At 36.2% G+C, this 23,095-nt stretch overlaps 2 protein-coding genes across 3 annotated transcripts in view; both read right to left on the bottom strand.

Annotated features, from left to right (window-relative positions):
• The window catches only part of tpcn2 (two pore segment channel 2), a 32,667-nt gene extending 26,783 nt beyond the window's left edge, over window positions 1-5,884 (bottom strand). For both annotated transcript variants that reach the window (XR_008646724.2, XM_055214362.2), the window contains exons 1-3: window positions 5,007-5,884; window positions 348-400; window positions 191-267 (exon numbers count right to left, since the gene is read on the bottom strand). Coding sequence is in view for 1 of the 2 variants with exons in the window: in XM_055214362.2 (XP_055070337.2) it covers window positions 191-267; window positions 348-400; window positions 5,007-5,118 (242 nt within the window). In the remaining variant the exon portion in view is untranslated. The remainder of the gene's footprint in view (window positions 1-190; window positions 268-347; window positions 401-5,006) is intronic.
• A 131-nt stretch (window positions 5,885-6,015) lies between these two features.
• On the bottom strand, window positions 6,016-22,948 carry LOC129451274 (glutamine-dependent NAD(+) synthetase). Its single transcript, XM_055214375.2, has 21 exons — window positions 22,786-22,948; window positions 22,601-22,661; window positions 21,784-21,900; window positions 21,554-21,607; window positions 21,217-21,304; window positions 21,077-21,130; window positions 18,152-18,240; window positions 17,914-18,031; window positions 17,599-17,730; window positions 16,541-16,612; window positions 15,773-15,897; window positions 15,097-15,145; window positions 12,617-12,719; window positions 12,380-12,548; window positions 12,152-12,287; window positions 11,409-11,515; window positions 11,205-11,336; window positions 7,979-8,048; window positions 7,128-7,256; window positions 6,704-6,880; window positions 6,016-6,612 (listed from the first exon to the last, which is right to left on the bottom strand). Exons 1-21 carry the CDS (start codon window positions 22,868-22,870, stop codon window positions 6,577-6,579), a joined length of 2,103 nt encoding a protein of 700 aa, XP_055070350.2. The 5' UTR covers window positions 22,871-22,948; the 3' UTR covers window positions 6,016-6,576.
• Between the last annotated feature and the right edge of the window lie 147 nt (window positions 22,949-23,095).

Genomic DNA, 23,095 nt, shown 5'->3' with positions numbered 1-23,095 from the left:
TGGTGCATGACGCATGTGTGTAACAATAAACCAAGCAATGTTTATACTACTAAACCCAGACAAATAATATTAAACATATCTTTGCATGGACGAAATAAAACCACTATTTTATACATTTTATTGTAGGTGCATTACTGTAAACAAGTTTTTTGGTTGCTTTTACAAAGAAATAAGGCTTAATTACACTTACCATTGACATATATTGGAGTAATACCACCTATATAACCGTAAAGATCCAGAGTCAACCTTGTGATTAATTGATCGATACTGCGGGAAAAGGAAAAAATATATATAGCAAAAGCACAGCAAATAATAAATACTGACAATAATTTATGTAATTTTCTTACCTGAATTGCATCTTCAATGAATACAACTGCTTGCTGGATATAAAGGTCGGCATCTTTTCATAGGACAAAACATAAATACGTATGCAGTTAGTGAAAAATACATAATGGTAAACCTAAAACAAATTAAATCTTCTAGAAGTAGTTTTGGAAATATTGATATGAATATTAAATATATCCTATAAAACATTATATGAAAAGCTCCCAACAGCACTTCAGTAAAACTGAAAAACTGATTACAGGGACAAAGTCTGGGTCAATGGGGGTTACGGGGTCATCTCTAACTTAAATGCAAAATGTATGGGAACTCATACTACTATCACCCTTTAACCTGCCCGTTTAAACATAATCAGATGAAGATGTTTTAAGCACCAGAAGCCCCATAGTTCAAATTGTCACAAGATATCCAAGGGTTCCCTGCCAAACCCGAGCTTCTCAACAGGATATGAGCCAGCAAATCCAAACCATGAGCTGAGCTGACAGTAAATACACATCGAAGCAATGATTCGGCTTTATACTGGATTTGGCCTTTATAATAACAGATGGAAGAGAAAACCTATAAAGGAAAATCAATCATCCTGATTCACACAAACAAAAACCAAACATGCACAATGATTAAGATTTAGGTCTCTGCTCCTTAAACAAATCCGTCTGAAATGTGAATATAACATTTGACATTATCAACAAAAATTTTCGTATAGGCTACTAACAAACAAAATCCTCTTCCAGGTTAACAACAAAAGACAAGATTAAAACATACTGTATCAATTTGAGACCATTATCCATCATGTGACCTTTTCAAAATATATTTTTTATACATTTAAAGGGATAGTTTACCACAAAATGAAAATTCTGTCATCATTTACTCACATGTTGTTACAAACCTGTATGAGACTTTTTATTCTGTTGAACACAAACAAAAGATATTTTGATAACTGATTGTAAGCACAAAGTTGAGTAAATGGCAACCACTGACTTCTATAGTATTTGTTTTTCCTACCACAGACATTAAAGGGTACCATCAACTGTGTGGTTACCATCATTTGTCCAAATATGAAGAGTTTGGTCCCAAAACGCGATAAACGCCTTTTAAAAAAAAAAATGAGTTACTGCCAAAATCAGTATTATATCAGGTCAGTATTTAAAACTCCACTCCTCCTTTTTTACAGAACGCAATAAATCCGCTCCACAAATTACAGCGCACCATTCCACGCATTGTGAACAAACAATGGCGGCGCGTTGAGTACACAGAGTTTTCCTCATCTACTTTGTAATTTGTGATCAACAAACAAACAAAAACAAAATAATACTTTTGATTGGATTGATAAACCTGTGGTGGTTTTCTGTGATGGGAAAGAAACGTAAGCCATACGCGAGAGGCACTCGGGAGACTGTTGCTTGTTCTCCCGACAGCAGTGGTTCTTAACTCCAGTCCTCGGGACCCATTTTGGATGTCTCCCTTATTTAACACACCTGATTCAGATCATCAGCTCGTTAGGATAGATTCCATGAACTGAACTGAGTGTGTCAAATATGAGACATCCAAAATGTGCAGAGCACTGGGTCCCGAGGACTGGAGTTGAGAACCACTGCCCGACAGCATCAATGGTAAATGGTAAATGGTAAATGGACTGCATTTATATAGCGCTTTTATAGACCAATGGCCATCCAAAGCGCTTTACAAGTTGCCTCACATTCACCCATTCACTCACACATCCATACACCGACGGCGGTGTCAGCCATGCAAGGCGCCATCCAGCTCGTCGGGAGCAGGTGGGGTTAGGTGTCTTGCTCAAGGTCACCTCGACACTTGGTCCGGTGGAGCCGGGGATTGAACCACCAACCTTTCGATTTGTAGACAACCTCCATGAACCACTGAGCCACTGCCGCCCCGTCTGTCATGCTAACAAATTAACCCCAGGGAATCTTATGAAAAACTTTCCATTATTTTACTCAAAGTCAAACGAAAATCGAGCAGGACCAAAACATTTAACAGCTGATCGCTGTGAAAAATGTTAAACGACAACGTTGCAAGTATAACCTCAGCAATGACTATATGACAAAGTAAGTGTTTTGATTAATGCCATTAATGTTTATTTTTTATCAGTGTATACCACTACTCAACTAAATGAATATAACATGGCAAATTTGAATGCACATTTATACATTGATTCAATAGATTTATAGCATTTTGGAAAAAAACTTGTCATGGATGTATCGCATTTTGTGGAAAAGTAATTCGTTTTTATAATAAATCTTTGAAAATCAAGTTATGGATTTGAATTTGAATATGTTTTTATAACCTAAAGATGCTATGTAAAAGTTTGTAAAAGATAATAGTGGTTTTCATTTTGTCCCTTTCTTGGTATAGAAAACACGTTTTTACCGAAATTTGTCAAAATGGATTTATTGCGTTTTGGAACCAAACTCTTCATATCTTCTTTTGTGTTCAACAGAATAAAGAAACTCATACAGGTTTGGAACAACTTGAGGGTGACAGCATTTTCATTTTGGGGTGAACTATCCCAGTAACACAGTCAAAGATGTTGTCCATGGTGCGTATTACAGAAAAATCAGAACTTAAAAATCTTATCTTAACTGTTTTGTAAACATGGTAATTTCAGTTAGTACCTCATTTAAGACAAAAGCTATTACAGAATAAAGTTCCTAAGTGCATTATCTTATCTTAACTGCAGAAAGGAAAGTGGTATTACAGAAGCATCCTGGCTTGACAAAACTTAACTTTAGGGTAACCCCACAGGTGTCCTAACTTAAAATTTAAAACGATCCCATTATGATAAACATGCGGGAGAATGACATTACATTGTTTAACAAAGTGCAGGATGATAAAGAGCAATGTTTGTTTTTGGATTACTCTTTGAATATTTCTACATTCACTACATCACTTCCATTATTCACATAATCACAATGTTTTTCACTAGTGGAGCGATCTTCCAATCTCTGTCATCCCTCATTATTACAAAAAAAAGTTATCTTATCCGTGAACACTTGATTGGATCATAAAGAATACCGTACACACTTGACTCAGCATCTATTTCTTCTCATGTCTATCAAATGTTGTAGTGCACACCAGTATCCTAGCACTTATAGACACTTTAGGAATAATAGTTTTCTCTTGTAAGTCACATTTGCTAAATGTTTAAATTGAATGGTAACTCACAGATATTGCGCAGTGCATAGATGCTAAAACAATGATAAAAACACAGACTATGAATTATTTCAATGAATTTAATCAAATTTTCCTGCCCCATTGAAATAAAAAGAAAATTTATTTTATTTACTGTACAGCAGCAGCTCGCGCATTGGTGGTTGCTTGGTAACAGACCTAAAAATTGATAGCCGAACATAATTAAGCAATTTAAGATTTCCTAACTATGAGATAAGATTTCCTAAGGATGAGATAAGATTTGGTGAGATAAGATGAGAATCCTGAATCAACTTAAGATTTGTTTCTGTGATATGAATTTGCGATTTAATACATCATCTCTTAAATTAAGAAATTTTCTGTAATATGCTCCCTGCACAGTGGTTTATAAGGCACCAAGGCTTTTCAGGATGACACAGAGAAACCAAACACTGGAGATGACACAAGTCTTACAACAACAGTACATGCACATTACAGACTTATTAACAACACAACATGAACTAAACACAGTTGAATTAAATCAAACCCAAATAAAGGGTAAAATACTACTGTATTTGATTTTCTGACAATATTCAGAATCAGATAATGGGCTGCTACACTGTAACTTTACTGCTTATTCTTCACTGTCCTCAACCAGATTAGAGACAACTACTGTAATTTTACTGTATCACTTACAAAAAAAAAAATTACTTAAACCATTACAAAATTTCTTTATGTATCATGTTGTTGGGTTTTATTAAAGTAGGATTTAATGCTGGTATTGTATCTTGGTTCCCATCCATCAGATAACAACCCAACACTTTACCAGTCACTGAGTGATAGAGTCCAGTATAGTTTCCATTATAACCACCATTCAATCCATTAGAGTTATCAAAAAATCTAAGTGTAAATACGGTACATAATCATTATATAAAAGTTTAAAGTAAACGTGATGTGCATTTAAAAAAAAAAAAACATTATGAACCATCTGCTCCAATTTAACATTAAAACCATTAAAAAATTCCTTTATGTAGTGTGTGTTTATGGTCTTAATACAGTAGGTTTTATTGGTGCTCTATATTGGTTCCTGCTCACCAGATAACATCCTACCAGAAGAACCCAACAAATTATCAAGAGAGACCCACAGACACCAATACTATCTATTAAAACCAATGCAACCCACATTACAACCATTAAACCCATTTGAATTTCTGTTGTTTTTGTTCATGATTATACTGTGTATAAAACTACATATAAAATAAAATGAAACTGTAGATAAGAATGATGTAGTATACTTCAGTATTTACCGTAGTAAAGTATACTGTAGAGTATTTTAGTAACTACTACTTTGTTAATGTATACTGCAGTATTCTGTAACATTACCTACTGTAGTGAATACGTTTGTATACTTTAATATTTAGTAGCCTTATATGGCAAAGTACAAAGTACTATAGTAGGAAAATACAGGTTATGTACGGACACAACACGTATTTAAGTTCAGTTTGTTGAACACATACCGTCTTCAGTGTCTGAATCAGATTGTCCTGTTGATGCGAATGAATCTTTATGAGATCCATAATCACCTGAGCTCCGGTTAATGTTTCCCGTCAACAGCGGCTCTTCCTCCATGAAGTGAATCTAAACGAGTCTCCAAATACTCAAAATAACCCTGTCCGAGTAGTGAACAAATCTAAACGAGTGTACACCTTCTGTCCATTGTTGTAAATAACCCGATTGTTGGTCTGTCAGTAACGTTGAACATTCTCGGTTTCGTTCCCAACGTTCTGGTTTGGTACCATGCGTAACATTTCAGGGGTGTTTTTTTAAGGGACGTCAACTCCTCCCATATCTTTACTCAACTCACACTTTCTGCTCTCTCATGTTGGAGAGAGTTGGGAAGATTCTGTTCATTTAAACGACTCATCCGAGCGATTCACTCGGTGAAATGATTCACTATTTCTTTGGCGTCGTTACTCAGAAATATCTCACATAAGTCACAGCGGAACAAGCTATATTTGCTGCTAACACGATACTTTTTGCTACGTTTTTGATAAACTGTAACTAATGTGCTGTTTATTATGGTTTGTTTACAAGGAATCGATTCAAAAGAATCATTCTCTCGTGATTTGGACGATTTGTAGTACAGTCAGTGCGCTTTCGTTTTGTTGCGCATATTGTATTGGTGTTTTGCTTATTTTTTTTTGCTTTTCACATATTTATATCATTTATAAATATATATTCAAATATTTATTTTACAAAAAATATAAATAAAAAATCCGATTGTTGTAAAGTTATTTACGTCATAACCTGAATAAGAACATGATTGAGCAATAATGGGATTTTGCCAGCGACCTCATTTAAACACCATTAATACGGATAGATCCAAGAAAAAAAATGAATTACTAGATTAATGAATGACATTATGGATTTCAACTAATCTCTTCCTGATCATTGACAAAACGAGTCGCGTTATCTTACTTTCAGACCGTTTCACACATACAAGAAGGAAGTCAAACCTCAAACCTCTCCACATCCGCCCTTTACTGCTTTATATTATCATTTTGCATGCATCAACCTGACAACTCTAATCATCATTTTCTTTAAATCAGATATATGGAAACAGTTTAACATAAAACCTGATATAAAATCTATATTTTAACTTTAGGCTTGTCAAACTGCAAATGGCATTATTGTAAACTAGTGTAAACTGACCCAAAACTTCTTTCACACCATATGCCGCCGATCTTATCTGACCAATGTGTTTACTTTGCATTTTCTGAATGCACACAATAGGTTTGTTGATTATAATAAAGAATTTAACAACAGATCTGTCATAGTAATATAACATTATCATATCTATCATTAATACATTACATTAATAATCAATGCTAACACAGCTAAAGACATTATTTGTGATTTACAAATTTGCTAAATAAGTAAAAATCAATAACATTTCAACTATCTACAGGTGAATGGAGCAAGATTGGATAAAGGAGTGTAGAGTACTGCAAAACATCGGCATCCACGTCACTGGATGAGATGAATCTTTGGACCAGTGATCAATGAAGTACAGATCTCAAAACAGATCTACATACGGCCACCCTCTTTCTCAATTATAGCCACCTATATAACAAAAATGCAAAAGGTTTTAAACATTTGTGTTTACAGTAGATCGGCCTCTATAATGAATTAACCTGTGGTCAAAGCGACTGACCTCATCATCAATGCTGCCGAACTGCCAATCCCATCGTGTGTTGTATAAGAAGGGTCGTAGGTCAAATCGATTGTCATCTGGGCTGTAGTTTTCAGCATGATATGAGGGAGTTACGGTCGTCATCTTGTGTCTGTTGATCGAGTACATCCTAAAAAAGTGCTTCACTTTAGCAGCCACCTACAATAGCCCAAAATAAAAAGGCATTCAACTATTACAACAGTTTAATGACCCCATTGTCCTTTAACACAGGGAGTGTAAGCAATGTAATGTTTGGCAATCTCAATACAGTGCATTCAAGCTATAGATGTTTTGTTACTTTGTGTTGCTAAACCAATGCTCTACCAGTTAAGCCACAGGAATAATCTTAATCTAATTATTGCAAGCATATTCTGTAAAGATGTGAGATAGGTAGAGTATATTTAACCTGTGAAGGAGAAAAGGTCTCTTTCCATAAGTGAATGAGCTTGCAAAACATGCTGTACGGGCCACATTTGGAAATCTTCCGGAGTCTGCCAATCACAGAGAGCTCGGAGTAGGTCATTCCCATATCAGCCTGTTGGGTAAGGACAGATGCACGTGCATAAGACCTTTGTCTGCATGTATGTGGTATTAGGAAAGAGGAAGTTTTGTGACAGTTAATATTACAATAAAGGAACCAGTACTCCCAAGACACTGAGGAAATCATATTTACTAGTTACCCAAACAAATTGTAAGAGATGGAACTATCGTACGATTTGAAATTTTTTTATATCACTCAAATTTCAAGCAAGCACTCAAAATCATTACCAAAATCCCTTTTTACTATGGCTGTGTCTCAATCAGCTCCCTAGATTGCGGCCCCTTCCTGTGCGTTCAATGTGTGTTAATATTAAAACTAAATCAAATGCTTTTCTTGATAAAAGTCGCATTTTAATGAAGTTTATTACGTATGTTCCAGTTTACTGAAAGGATTTTCCGATTGAGGCAGTCCTTCCCGATCAGTGCCCTGACTACTGAACAAGGGAGCTGATTGATGCACAGCATATATTTGGCCTATTTCAACATAACATTAAAAGTGGGTAAACTGGTTTTAAGTCTGGCACACTGTTGCGTTTTTGGCCTGCTACTTCAATACAGGTTTTCTTCAGATCAGTTTTTCATTAGTGCGTACCCACCACACTTGTCACATTACATGTAAGTTATGCATTAAGATCAGGACTTGACTAACAGACTAATTCAGTACTTTATACAGTTCATACAATTTGCATGTACCCTTCCTGGTAAAGTTTTTTTTACCTCATCGGTCTGGACCACCTTCCCGTCTGTCAGTGGCTCGAGCTCTGCAGTGGGTGGAGCTTCCAGGATTCTGCATAAATGATGGCAGATTGATGATGTGTTAATGCCATGTTACCATATTTATGGATGGCAAACCGGACTCACTACTGACTATTTCAGACTTGCAAGATAACATTAAAATATTTTTCACCCGAAACTTAAATTCTTTAATTAAAGAGCACTCATGTAGTTCCAAAACTGACCTGCTTTCTTTAGTAAAACCCAAAAGGAGACACAGTGAATATTTATTTAAATTAAATGAAACAAGGACAAGCGTCAACATTTAAAATCTCTTTTTGTGTTGCACAAAAGAAAGTTGAGACAACATGAGGGCAAGTAAATACGAGTAAAGGAACTATTCCTTTAAAAGTTCATTTTCAGCCAAAAATCACCATCAAGCCATATTTGATGTATATAATGATCTTATTTCATACAAACACAATCGGAGTATTTAAAAATGTCCTTGCTGTTCCAAGCAAATGGTGCTTCTGATTTGAAGCCCAAAAAAGTCCATCCATCCTTCACAGAAGTAGTCCACACGGCTCCAGTGGGTTAATAAAAGCCTTCTGAAGGCAATTGATGTGATTTTGTAAGAAAAATATCAATATTTAAAACTTTACGAACTAAAATAACTAGCTTCCAGTAACTAACTTTTACGAGAGATGATTTTCCAGCGCAAGACGTAGGACGTAGCGTCTCGTTTCTCTCTCGTTTTGTGTTCTACGCCCTATCTTATATGCTGGAAAAGTGAACGTGCGTCAGTCGTTACCGGAAGCTAGTTATTTTAGTTTGGGCCCTATTTTAACAATCTAAGCGCATTGTCTAAAGCGCACGGCCTAAATGGGCGTGTCCATTCCACTTTTGCTAATTTAATGAAGGGAAAATGGTTTATGCGCCAAGCGCAAGGCTTAAAAGGGTTGTTCCTATTCTCATGAGTAATGGGTGTGTTTTGGGCGTAACGTACAATAAACCAATGAGAGTCTCACCTCTCATCCCCTTTAAGTGGCACCTGGCGCCATGCCTAATCCCTATTTAGAAAGCAGAATTTGTAAACTGAAAAACTAAGCGCAGGAAGACTACCAGTTTAAGATTAATGTTAAAAAACTGTGATGTTTTTATTTGTATTGAATTTATAATTTTTTGGGATTAAAACCATTAAAAGCCGTTTTCTTTCAGTAATGGAAGTAAAATTAGCAGGCTTTTATTTGCTGTAAATGTATTGATATTCTACATAATCATTGTAATCTCATAAAATAATTTGAAAATATGCAGGAAAAGGTTTGTACTCTAAAAATACAAACAAGAGATAAAAAATGTACAAACGTGCGGAGAGCTGAAGCATTTCAGCACTCGGACAGCGCCGTGAGTTTTTTAAAGCATTACTTAAAAAAGTTTCTCATCTCACCATATCCACAGGTACAGAGTCATCATAAAACAGATGCATTTGTTTAAAGCGAAGCATTTATATACTTACCAGGCTACATGTGAAGCAGCTCTTGTCTTTACGCGTTCTAACGTCTCATAATCGGTCCTCATTTAAGTCCAAGAGACTCAGTAATAATCTTTTACATTTTAATCCTTTACTTTTTCATATTAAAAAGCTTTTTTGTGCTGCTGCGCATCCATGTGTGTGATAAGCAAACCCGCGTTGTCGTCCTGTTTATAGGCGCATATTTTTTAACGCGCTCATTAAATAACAAAAACACTATTGCGCCATTGACTTTAGACTAGGTTTTAGTTGGTCAATGGCGTGGTCTATTTTAGTTGCCTCAAAATAGCAAGGCCCAACAACGCCTTAACACACCTCGTTTTCAGACCAGAACGCCCATGGGCGCAACATTGGGCGCATATGCATTTGTTATTTAAACAACGTGGTGCTAAACGTGAAAAGGATAATTGCGTTGGGTCGAAACTAGCAAAAGACACTTGTGTCGTGCATTGCGCGGTGGAACAGTATGATAGGGCCCTTCAAATCAGAAGCACCATTTACTTCCATTATAAAGCTTGGAACAGCCATGACATTTTCTAATATAACTCAGATTACATTTTTCTGAAAATAGATAAACATAAACATCGAGAATGGCTTGATGTTGAGTAAATCATGTGGTAATTTAAATTTTTGGCTCAACTATCCCTTTTAAGTTCTGTCAGACAGAGTGTGCATCTACAAACTTGATGTTTTTTTTACATGCCTTAAAGGAATATTTCATTTTCTTAAAAGAAAAATCCAGATCCAAAATGTTGATGTCTTTCTTTGTTCAGTCGAGAAGAAATTATGTTTTTTGAGGAAAACATTGCAGGAATTTTTCTCATTTTAATGGACTTTAATAGAGCCCAACAATTAACACTTAACTCAACATGTAACAGTTTTTTTCAACGGAGTTTCAAAGGACTATAAACGATCCCAAACGAGGCATAAGGGTCTTATCTAGCGAAACGATTGTCATTTTTGACAAGAAAAATAAAAAAATATCCACTTTTAAAGCACAACTTCTCGTCTAGATCTGGTCGTGATGCGCCAGCGTGACCCCACGCAATACGTCATGACGTCAAGAGGTCACAGAGGACGAACGCGAAACTCCGCCCCAGTATTTACAAGTGTTGAGAAAGAGGACCGTTCCTACATTGTTGTATGTCAACTGATACTAATTAATGTCTTTGTGTCAGTTTATTGTTTACAATGGTCCGCAAATTTGCGTTTTATATATGTAACACGTGACCTCCCAACGTCCTTACGCATTTACGTTAGGTTGTGCTGGACCGGACCTAGACGAAAAGTTGTGGTTTAAAAGAGCATATTTGTTATTTTTCTTGTCAAAAATGACAATCGTTTCGCTAGATAAGACCCTTATGCCTCATTTGGGATCGTTTATAGTCCTTTGAAACTCCGTTGAAAAAAACTGTTACATGTTGAGCTAAGTATTAAATGTTGGGCTCTATTAAAGTCCATTAAAATGAGAAAAATCCTGCAATGTTTTCCTCAAAAAACATAATTTCTTCTCGACTGAACAAAGAAAGACATCAACATTTTGGATGACATGGTGGTTAGTAAATTATCTGGATTTTTCTTTTAAGAAAATGGACTATTCCTTTAATAAAGTTCACATGCATTTTTTTAAACCAATTTCCAATTCAACAATTACAAGTCTCATCAATAACCCTGCATGACCTGATCAGGATAACACACCTTGTGAGGGCCGTGAGCTGGAAGTGTTTAATACAGTACTCTAGGAAACACTTCAAGTCCGTCTTACTAACACCGCCGATGGGATTAATATCTGCACTGGAGCAGTCATACTTCGTAAAGTATCCTGTTAAACTGAGAAAACAAATGATACTGTAAGACAGAGGCAAACAGAAGATGTATAACCACTAAAAGTAAACCACACACCTCTCATCCACATTAGCTGAACCAAGCACCAATAAACCACCAGGCTTCCCCTGAGCCCACAAACAGAGCTGAGCAAAGAGATAGGCCAAAACCATCCTGATACGAGCCTGTGGTGATGGCAAACAGCACATATAAGACTTACAGGTCCAACTTTAAAGTTTTGTAGTAAATATGCATGTGCGTTGCAAATCAGTATAATGTTCTGGACATGCAACATGGTGAAACTATGATATTATCTGCCGTACATGGCATACCATGCAATTCATATTTTGCATAATAAACTGAATTTGAAATGCATTATACCTTTTGCAAATTCAACTAAGCTGTGTCAAAACATAACCGTAAATGTGCTTTAAGTTCAATAAGTTCAGTTGCATGAGCTTTATTCAAACATGCTGCTCTAAAGCACACGTGTCATGAAAACTGTAGCATTAATTGTACAGCGTTACCAGGGTCAGCAAATGCATAAAGTCATTTGAGGCTTGAGGTGTGCAACTGCAATGAGTTGCTGTGAAAATTGTGGTGGTTGTGTTACAATGCCAGCAAACAGCCTATTGAATGTCAGCGAATTTGCAAGAGCAAATTATTAACAGCCTTCTGCAGATCACTAAAACTTACACAGGGGTCAACCCAACAACTATTTGCTGATTAACAACGTTAACATTTCTGCAGTAAAAATTTTAATATGCAGTGGGCTAAAATTTTTAAAATAAAAATGAATGCATGATATGTGTTCATTTAACCTGAACATTTTGCAGTGCCAAGTTTTCTCTGGCACTCCCGCCGTTTGCACGAAACTGAGGCCACTTTCCTGTCACCATGGAGAAAATTCCCAGCATGCCTTTCACTGCCATGTCGATATTGATATTCAGATGATTGCTAAATAAGAACAGAAGCATTATGAGTACTAGCCAACCATAATCAATGCAAGATACTTTTTTGTATTGCAGTATGCAAATGCATTCCCTTACCTGCCGATCTGAGCTGCGAGATCTTTGGCTCTGTTGCGCGTGTCCTCAGAAGAGTTTTCACTAGCCATGTAACATGTGGTGAAGAGACGTCCGCACAGCTCATGCGGGTCATCGGGTCTGTAGGACGAATCATTGACCACCCGCTGCACGTCCTCCAACACCTGAGAATCTGACAGGGATGTGCATTTTGTATGGGACAATATTAGGGTTTAGATTTAACGTGAGTGTGGGTCTTACTGCCTTGTCTGATGGCTTGGCAGATCTGCACACACATGGAGTACACGATACAGGCGCTGGATGAACTGTCTACACCACCACTGAGAGGAAGAAGAAAGCCAGCCTGAAAAGAATAAGTTATAAATATATTTAAAAAACTTTTTTTGGTCATATTTCGTTTATTAAACAAAGGAACTGCATATGCTTTGTGACATTGCGACCCCACCTCTAAACTCTCATCAATACTATGCAAAAAAAATTACTGCACAGTGAAAAAAAACTTAATTTTGAACAAATGTAAAAATTCTACAGTAAAAACCCGTTAATTGTCTCACTCTGAAAAACCTTGACATTTACATACAGTTACAAATTGTGAAATTTACTAAACTTTGCTGTATGCTGTAATAAAAAAATATCACCATATTATTATATTTTTTTTTTTTACAGATTTTACATGCAAAGTTGCTTACATGTATCCTGTATGTTTACGGTGCTTTTGCGGCAACCACAGTAAATTTTTTACTGTAAAAACTACAGATTTTTTACAGTGCAATATGCGAAAAGTAATGATGTTTAATATATATTACAAATACATTATGATATGTGCTATACTAAATGTACTGTATTTTTCCATTACAGTAATAATAATAGTGGGGGAAATGACCATTAAAAAAATATGATATATATATATATATAGTTTAACATGGAACATCACCCCGAAAATGAAAAAATTGAAACAGGAGATTTACCCATGTCTCAGGTATAACATGCTAATACAGATATCCTACAAATTGTCAAGATAAAGGGTGCATCCCAATTCCAAGGCTGCATCCTCCAAACGCCCTATTGAAAGGCCAGTGACGTCAACGCGCCGCAACAGAGGCTGTCCCAATTCGGTGGCTCATTTAAATAATTCCCTGCCAGCCTTTATTTAAAAAGTTGTCCGCCAGCATTTTTTGTAATTTTCACAAAAAGTTTCACAAAATGCCTTCCAGGAAAATTTTCTTCTAAAAATTAATAAATAATTTTTTGCTTCAGATTTTTTATAAATTGGGTAATAGTGCCATCTAGTTGATAAGCGCTGTATTACAGATAACCATAAAAACTCATCAGGAACACGTTTTTTTTTCATGCAAATGTTTTTTCTTAATTGACGAGATAACCCGTCAATGGCGGAGAAAGAATTAAAAGCCTTCAAATGTGGCCTCCAAATGTGTCCTTTGTTTACTGTGAAATGAAGGATACATCAAATGGATCCTTCACAGCCTTGGCTATCCCAAGATTCAATGGACGCCTGTGACCTTTGGGTATTTTAAAATAACTGCAGTTAAATAAAAGTGTATAGTTTAATAATTTAAGTGTATCATTTAATTTAAAAATAAATTAAAGGTCCTTGTCACTGTTTTACTATTATAAATTAATGATGTGAATTAATATTATTGCTGTAAAACTGTGCATGTTGCGTTTTACTTATGTATATTTTTAAAGGGCACCTATTTCATTGCTTAAAACAATGTTATTTTGTGTATTTGCTATGCAATGTGTTCACGTGGTTTATGGTTAAAAAACATTATTTTCCACATACTGTACATTTTTGTGGCTCTAGATTTTACTCTCTTCCTGAAACGCACGGATTTGATAAGCTCTGTGTCCCTGATTGGCCAGCTAATCTGCATGTATGGCCTGAATACCTCTGTGACGCTCCTTTCCATGTTTGAAAGATTCGCGCACAATGCAATGCTAACAGGAGATAATTAACAGGCTGTGAGTCTGAAGCAGGAGGAATTATGATAATGTCGGTCTTGTCTCCATCACCAATCCCAGGAAGTAAACCGTTACCTACAATCCCTGTGTTTGTAGTCCAAGAAAAGAGATTTACATTGGAAACGATAACTCGAGTCATCGGCTGTTTCTCAATATGCGTTCTTCAGCGATCTTGCGTCCTTGTGTTCTCACTGTACGTAATCATTAACCGTCGAAGTTCAATTCCAAAGAACGCAAGTACAGAGGATGCATGAAAATACCCGGATATGTTCTTGATATCGAGGATGCATCGAGTACAGACTTGCGCGCTGAAATCACTTTACGCATTCTTGGAATTGAGAAACAGCCATTGTTTAGTTTGGGGTTTGTACCTTTTGCATATCGTTAACATGTACTAATACACACTTACACACCAAAGGACATGTAAAATTGTTGGACTATTGATGCTCTTTAAGGTTGGTAAATTTGAAATACTGTTGGGTAGTTTTATCTGTGCCATAGTCTCCAAAATACAATAAAAACATCTACCCTAATATTTATTTTTCAAAGTCTGAGATGTCTTTGCTGTTACTGTATGTCTCACTGACAGGCGTGGTGGGCGGGAACAGCAGGTTACACAACTCCCTCCAAAGGCTAGACCGTCTTAGTTCAGTTCGCTCCTTTGAAGGGTTTAACTTTCGAATTGGGATGCACCCAAGGAATGTCACAATAATCATCAAGGTAACAAAAACACACACCTGTCCACTTCTCCTTAGGTAGTCCCATAGCCAACAAGCAGGACCAAGACTAAAAATAACATCCAAAAACATGTTGTAACAGACTTCAATAATACATCACTTATCACAATAACACAAGTACACAATGCATCGCTTATACCCACTAATTTACTGTAAGTGCTTTATTATAAATGCTATGTTTGTAATCAACTTTGCCTACTGACATTTTCTCTTGCTCGTGGTTTATTTCAAAAGAGTATCAATAAAGAAATTATTATTCAAAGTACAGTGTCTGTGTCTGTCTCTCATTTAAATTCAGTGGTTTCATTCGAGCACTTAGCCAAAGAGATATTTTAAAAATCCACATCTCCACTAGAGGGCGCACATTGTTACATGTACATTCATGCATTTGGCAGACACTTATCCAAAGCAACTTACAATGCATTACAAGTTATACATTTTTTATCATTATATATGATCCCTGGGTTGGACCCCATCTCTTTTTGCGCTGCTAATGCAATCCTATACGACTGAGCGACAGTATACAGAAGCTAGAATAAGCAAAGCAGCACATAAAAGTATAGTGGGGTCAGAGGTCGCTCGTAAAAATGCCTGTGTATTTTTTCCCTTTGGTACTGTATTGTAACATAGGCATCACGTTGATGTAGCAATTAAAGTGATCAGTCAATGATGTTACCTGATCTCTTCTTCAGGTGTGTGAAAACTCCACTCCACAGGCTGAAGCGTGGGCAGACACATATCATCACAGTTAGACAATGAGAAGTCTGCTTTAATCCTCTGATAGGGTTTGTGTTCATACTCCTACACAGAAAAAAGAAGCATAATCACATTTTACATGCATTTAGCAGACACCTTTATGCAAAGCAATTTACAGTTCAATGTGGTATACATTGTATCAAAATATGTGCATTTCCTGGGATGAAATGCGTGACCTTATCCGCTGCTACTTTTTTGCTTTGTTATAACGATACTTTAGCCATATCAAAATAACCTCATAATTTACGTACCATCAAGCAATCCGAATACATATGTCCCTTATTTTTCAGACAAACACATTTGGAGTAAAGTAAATGTCCTCGCACTTCCAAGCTTTATAATGGGAGACAACGTCTGACTTTGAAGCCCAAAAAGTTTAACCATCCTTCATAAAAGTAATTCACACAGCTCTAAGAGGTTAATAAAGGTCTTTTGCTGGTAACCAATGCGATTTTGCAAGAAAAATATCTATATTTAAAACTTTACACACTAAAATAACTAGCAACTAGCTTGTATCGGATGGCTTGAGGGTGAGTAAATCATGTGGTACTTGGCAAGAGTATCACTTTAATAATTAAATACTCATCAAAATTGTAAACACCACTGTGCATAGAATACAAATAACAAAAATGACAAAAGTACAGTAATAAAATTGCTTTTTAATGTTTCAGTATCCAGAATCGCTCACCATGTGAGGGTGACACCTCTCTCCACGATAACTGCGCACATCTTCCAGATCAAGAGTAGCTGTGACAACCTCCTGCAAGTTAACAGAAAAAGTATCTGTTTGGTCAGAAGCATTTTAAACACTAATATTATTTATAAGGGCTGCAAAAGCTGCTAAACGCCACCTCCGTGGCTCCATTCATTGCTTAGGATCCAAACAGGGATGAATTTAGAAGTCACCAAACACTTCCATGTTTTCTCTATTTAAAGACCGTTAAATGAGTAACACGAGTAAGTATGTTGGGACAAAACAAAACTTGACGGCTTTTTAAGCGGATAAAAAATGAGAAATATATTGTATGGCGAAAGAGCACTTCGTTTGCAGCTCTCGAGCTTGGCGCGCAGTAACATCATCACTTCTGACTACTCCCCCTCTCGCTCAAACTTCTGTCAATATTACTGTGCCCGAGGTCAAAGTGCTGCAAACTAAGTCTGCTTAAAAAATTGCCACGTTTCCTTTAAGCGACATCGATTTTTTAGCAAAGTCCTCTAAGTGCACGGAAGAAGAATTGAACAACGGTGCGTGTACGTTGGATTTCAGTTGTCGAGCTGCTAAGTTTTTTATCTAGTTAAAAGAGGTTTACCGAATATTTTAGGATATTGACCTAGTTATTGAGCATTTTACCTTTACTCACCCAGGTGGATAAGTGGATATTTTTGCAAAAACAATTAAAAAGATTGCATGCATTTAGAGGGTTTCGCAGCAAGTCAGTCAAATTTGTTAAATTAAATACCAATGAAAGGACTAAAGTGACAATGGTAAAAAATAAGGCAATTCAATGACTACCTAAAAAACCTTTTCATTGTCATTAAAGTGAAATTACTGAACCTAACATAAGAGCTTGATAAAAAAAGCTAACAAGAAAACATGTAAGGCACACTTAAAGGGTTTTGCATCTGAACTCTTCATGTGCTCCCTGTGCTTTTTTAATAATATTTTGTAATAATTTAACAATCCTCCTTGCTTTTGAATTAACAGCTAAATATTCATTAAGTGTGAATTAGCCCATCAGCTCATACCACATCTTCAAGTGAAAACTGCGCCCCCCGGGCAACAATATCTCCATTGAGAGCGATCATAGCACAGCCATCATAGTACAAACGGTCTCCATCACAGCCCTTCTGATTTGCGAACAGATAAATCCCTCCACTCTAAAAAACAAAAACAAATTTTAAACTTCTGAAATTTGGATAAAAATGCAAGCAAAATGTTCACATATACGATTAATTGTGTTTGAATGTGTGTCACATAGTAATATTAGTTGAGCTTCCTGTCAATCATAACGTGTCTCATCGAATGTAAATGAAACAAACATGCTTGCTCAATGGATTTACCTTAGTGGTGGCAGATTTCACCAAGTTTACTCTGTGGTCAGCCTTGCGTAGCTCATGGTAGCTTGCAGAAGAATTGGTAAAGATCTCAACGCCATCCAAACCCATGTCAACATGTGGACTATAGGAAGAAAGTTCAAAGGTCTTGGAAAATCATAATAGTGTGATTTTCAATAATTTAACATTGAACAAAGATGTGCTCTATGGTGTTATGATAATGTCTGTATTTGTAAAGAAATACCTTCTGGGGTTCCACAGCTCAGCACAAATCTCACTCCCTAAACAGGTGTCCTTGGTGGACAGCACCCCATCTCCAAACGGTACTGTGGCCTACCAACGAGAAGATAAGTTGAGATTAAATTATTTGTGAAAAATGTTGTCTATGATTTTTCACGTTTTGCACAAATAGAGAAGAATACAAATTTGTTGAATGCTACAGAAACTGGAATTTTTTTTGGACTTTTTGCACCCAGGGACCCCTTAAAGGTGAGCAAAATTTTAAAGGACCCCCTTAAGATTCTAACAGTTCCTAAGCATATTCTTACTTTAAAGCATATTTTTACATTTGTTTCATAGTGATAAAGTAAAACACAAGCTCCTAAATCATGTTAATTCAACTTATGTGTTTTTAAAAGGGTAATTTGGTTCCAGTTACATTTGGACTCAACAGTTATACATTTTTTAATTATTTAAAAAAGCCTTCATAAAATTAACAGAAGAAAGACTAAGATGGTTCTTAGATGGTCCACATATGTATATATCACCTTAATAATACAATACAATCATATATTTTATAACTAATTATTTCACGGACCCCCTTGCTATGCAATAAGGACCACCACAAGTTCCCAGACCCCACTTTCAGAACCATGCCCTAGTGGAGCCCGTCACCTGGTTTAGAAACACTAAATATCACCTTCTTAATAATGCAACATAATTATATAATTTATAACTAATTATTTCACGGACCCCCGGCTAAGCATTGAGGACCATCAGGGGTCCCTTGGCCCCCCCTTATGGGAACCCCTGCCCTAATTATTTCACTTTGAGAACCCCATGCCCTAGTGGAGCCTGTCCCCTGGTTTAGAAACACTAAATGTAACCTTCTTAATAATACAACACAATTATATAATTTATAAATAATTATTTCACTGACCCCCTGGCTAAGCATTGAGGACCATCAGGGGTCCCTTGGCCCCCCCTTATGGGAACCCCTGCCCTAATTATTTCACTTTGAGAACCCCATGCCCTAGTGGAGCCTGTCCCCTGGTTTAGAAACACTAAATGTAACCTTCTAAATAATACAACACAATTATATTATTTATAAATAATTATTTTACTGACCCCCTGGCTAAGCATTGAGGGCCATCAGGGGTCCCTGGGCCCAGGGCCGGCCCTGGTCAATTTGCTGCCCTAGGCAAATTTCACCTGGTGCCCTTTAGAATCACAGAATCACAATTATGTTCCAATCATTTTGTTCATAAACTTACACAGAAACAAAGTGCACAGCTTTGTCTTGTTTTTCTTAATTTTGAAAATATTTTGGAAACACACACAACCACACACGCACGCACACATACACACAATACCCTGTCACTCAGGCATTTGATCTTGACATTGTCACTGAAGCGGCAGTTTAAAATATAAACCCAGAATTCAGCGAACGTCAAGAACAAGAAAACGGAAACAACAAGCAGACCGAGACGCTGGATTTAAATTACGTTACACGGACCATGTTTGAATTTCAATGTTTTTGCACGGAAATACCAACTTTGTCTGGTATTGGTGGGCTGCGCATTGGAGTGCTGGCTGCTCCCCGCGGTGCTGAAGACGCGTGATGGCACTATGCACAGATATCTACGTGCAATATATTGGAAAGCGGAGGAGTCATTAGTTGGGTTAGTAAAATAACGAAATTATAGCTTTTAAATAGAAGAAAAAAGTTTTTTTGTAAAGAGATATTTTTTAAGTTTAAAAGTGCACAACTCTTCTCAAGGGGAAGAAAGCTTTACTTTTCCCCTTACGTGCAACCTATCGGAAAGCGCAGATGAGTTTGGTTAGTAAAATAATGAAATTATAGATTTAAGTACAAAATAGTATTTATATAAAGAGAAATGTTGAAATAAAAAGTGCAAAACTCTTCTTAAGTGAAAGTAATAAAGTAAAAAAACGAATACTAATTATATAATAACGAATAATAGTTTCCAATAGGTTGCACGTAAATATCTGTGCTGCCACCAGTACTCCGTCCGAGCGCGTCTTCAGCACCGCGGCCAGCACTCCAATGCGCAGCTTATTAATAACAAACAAAGTGAACAAGTTGGTATTTCTGTGTAGAAACATTAAAATTTAAACATGGTCTGTGTAACATTATGTAAATTCCGCGTCTCTGTCTGATTGTTGTTTTCTTGTTCGTGACGTTTGCTGAATTCTGGATTTATATTTTAAACTGCCGCTTCAGTGCAGTATAGCCACAGAGCTATTTAACAAGCACGATCTTCCGAGATTATTTATATGCTACTAATAATTCATTAATAACTGATGTTTTCTTGTGCAAAATTAAATATTTATAGTTAAATGTTTATACATATATTTAAAAAATAATAATTTGGGCGCATGGACGCCCCAAGGGGTCGGCGGCGCCCTTAGCATTTGCCTATTCTGCCTATGCCCAGGGCCGGCCCTGCCTGGGCCCCCCCTTATGAGAACTCCTGCCCTAGTGGAGACTGTCCCCTGGTTTAGATACACCACATATCACCTTTACAATAATAATAATAATAATAATAATAATAATACACAATTATATAATTTATAACAAATTATTTTACGTACCCCTGGCTAAGCATTGAGGGCCACAAGGGGTTCCTGCGGCCACCTTATGAGAACCCCTGCCCTAGTGGAGCCCGTCCCCTTGTTTAGAAACACTAAATATCACCTTTTTAATAATACAACACAATTATATAATTTATAACAAATTATTTCACGGACCCCCGGCTAAGCATTGGGAGTCACCAGGGGTCCCTGGGCCCCCCTTATGAGAACCCCTGCCCTAGTGAAGCCTGTCAACTGGTTTATAGTTGTAAAATATTACAATATGGATTGTCAATATTATGAAATGTTGATTTTTATGCTTATGAAGTTCTTTGTGATACAGGTAATACTTTACCTGTCCTGTCACATCTTGAATCATTCTTGGTAAAAAGTACTCCTCAACATGTCTGTAGAGAAATGAAGTTCAATCAATAAAATGTTATTTGTCATCAATCCATATTAATTTTTATATCAATACAATATAAATACTTCCCTAGGTTGACTCCAAGGTGAAAACCACCGAAATTCTCTGTTGTTGCCATAATTTGCCAAGAGCATTTTTGGACGAATCAACAATATCTTTCTGTGATAATGTTAGACATGAATTAAATATAATTTTCATGTTTAATTGAAGCATTTGGCAGAAAATTTTATGCAAAATGGCTTACGATGCATGCAAGGTATACATTTTATCAATCCGTGTGTTCAATGGACATTATCAAATCCTTGACCTATTACTTACTATGCAGATTTTTTTTTTTTTTTGCTTTGATGATAATTAAACAGTTGTAAAATCCTCTGTATACTGTAAAGTACTTGTAACAAAACTTACTTGTTCAGGAAAATGACTCTGCAGTTATATCGAACATTGTGATGCATAATAGGCCTATAGAAAGAGCACATTTAATCGAAATGTTAATGCATTTAAAACTTTACACTATAATTCAAATACAAGCATTGTACTTTTTGGAACGTTGTTTTGATATTTAAATACATTGCACTTGCATCTGTCATGTAGTGTATTCAGTTAAATTGAAACACACTATAGACCCCATCACCTACATTCCCACATCACAGATGATGTCTTCTGTCAAGGGAGATTCCAAGAGAGACTTCAGGACTTGAAAGCAATGAAGCAAGGTGTCGGACTCGTAGAAATGGTCGGCACAACCGTACCCACTAAACCAAAAAATAATTTGTTTACAAAACAAAGCATCATAAGTGTATACCCTTGTTGTAATTAACCCTTTGAAGGTCTGAATAATCATTTGGTTGAACTAGTTTTGAGTAAGCACATATGGTCAAATCAAAAACCAAACATTTGGGGCCATCTGTATGACATGAAGCATGTATTACCACAAATGACCACTAGATGACTAAGCAATTGACAGCTATGATTGACAGAATGACGGTGAGAGAAGGGCTCCTGAAGAGCACATTTTTTTAATCAGATTTGTATACTCCGTGATTTTTTTATTAAAGTCCAAAAAATGATTTTTTTCTTGGCGTGACCTATAAAGGGTTAATAACTACATTAAAATTACAAAAAAATAAAATAAAAGTGTGTAAAGCCTGAAACTGTCAGTTGTGTAATTTTAATATAAACCATTCTGAAATGAAAAGCATAAATTATAAATTGAAACATTGAAATGCAGTTTGTAAGAAAAATGCTTGGTATGCCCTTGAAAACAAATGATTTACACCAGGAATCTACTTGCTGTTTCAACTTTAGGAAAACTTCCCTCAAGCATTTATATTTTTTAAGTAATTTACTAAAGTATAAAAAACGTCTTGCATTGCTCATTACCAATGCTTTAAGTTACATTTTTTCTTTAATATATTCATAGTCTCTGCTGTGGGTTAAAGAGTACAGTATTACCAGATCTCCAGCTCTGGTCCCAGTCTGTATTTGGCTCCTTTCAGCTTGGCTATCTCAATACCTATTTTGCAGAATTAAGTCGATGCACAAATAAGAGGTAACGTTAACTTTTAAGCATTCAATACAAACTTCTGTAGAAACGTGAGGGGTAAAAAAACTACAAGTCAAATGTCAACAAAACTTACTTTTAAGGATTCTGGTCAGGTTGCCCTTAAAGTCCAAAGCCCACTGATTTAAGGAGCAAGTCGCTAATGTAACCTTGCGACCCATTTTAAACAGATTAAATTGTATGGGAAAATCTGCACTTGATACTAAACGTGAAAGTCCTGTAAACTTTTATTTTGTTTTCTTGCATTTCCGGTCTTGTTTAATATCTACTTCAAAATTAAAGTCAGTTAGTGCGAGTGAGGAACAGTAAATAATTAAACTTTCAAGGACACCCAAGTGTCCAGCAGTGATGCATTTTTCACCTAGTTTGGATTAAATCTGCAACCC

Source organism: Misgurnus anguillicaudatus, chromosome 21 (genome assembly GCF_027580225.2).
Source record: "Misgurnus anguillicaudatus chromosome 21, ASM2758022v2, whole genome shotgun sequence".
Classification (NCBI taxonomy): domain Eukaryota; kingdom Metazoa; phylum Chordata; class Actinopteri; order Cypriniformes; family Cobitidae; genus Misgurnus; species Misgurnus anguillicaudatus.
Note: the sequence above shows the minus strand (reverse complement) of the source record. Positions and strands in the feature narration are given on the sequence as shown.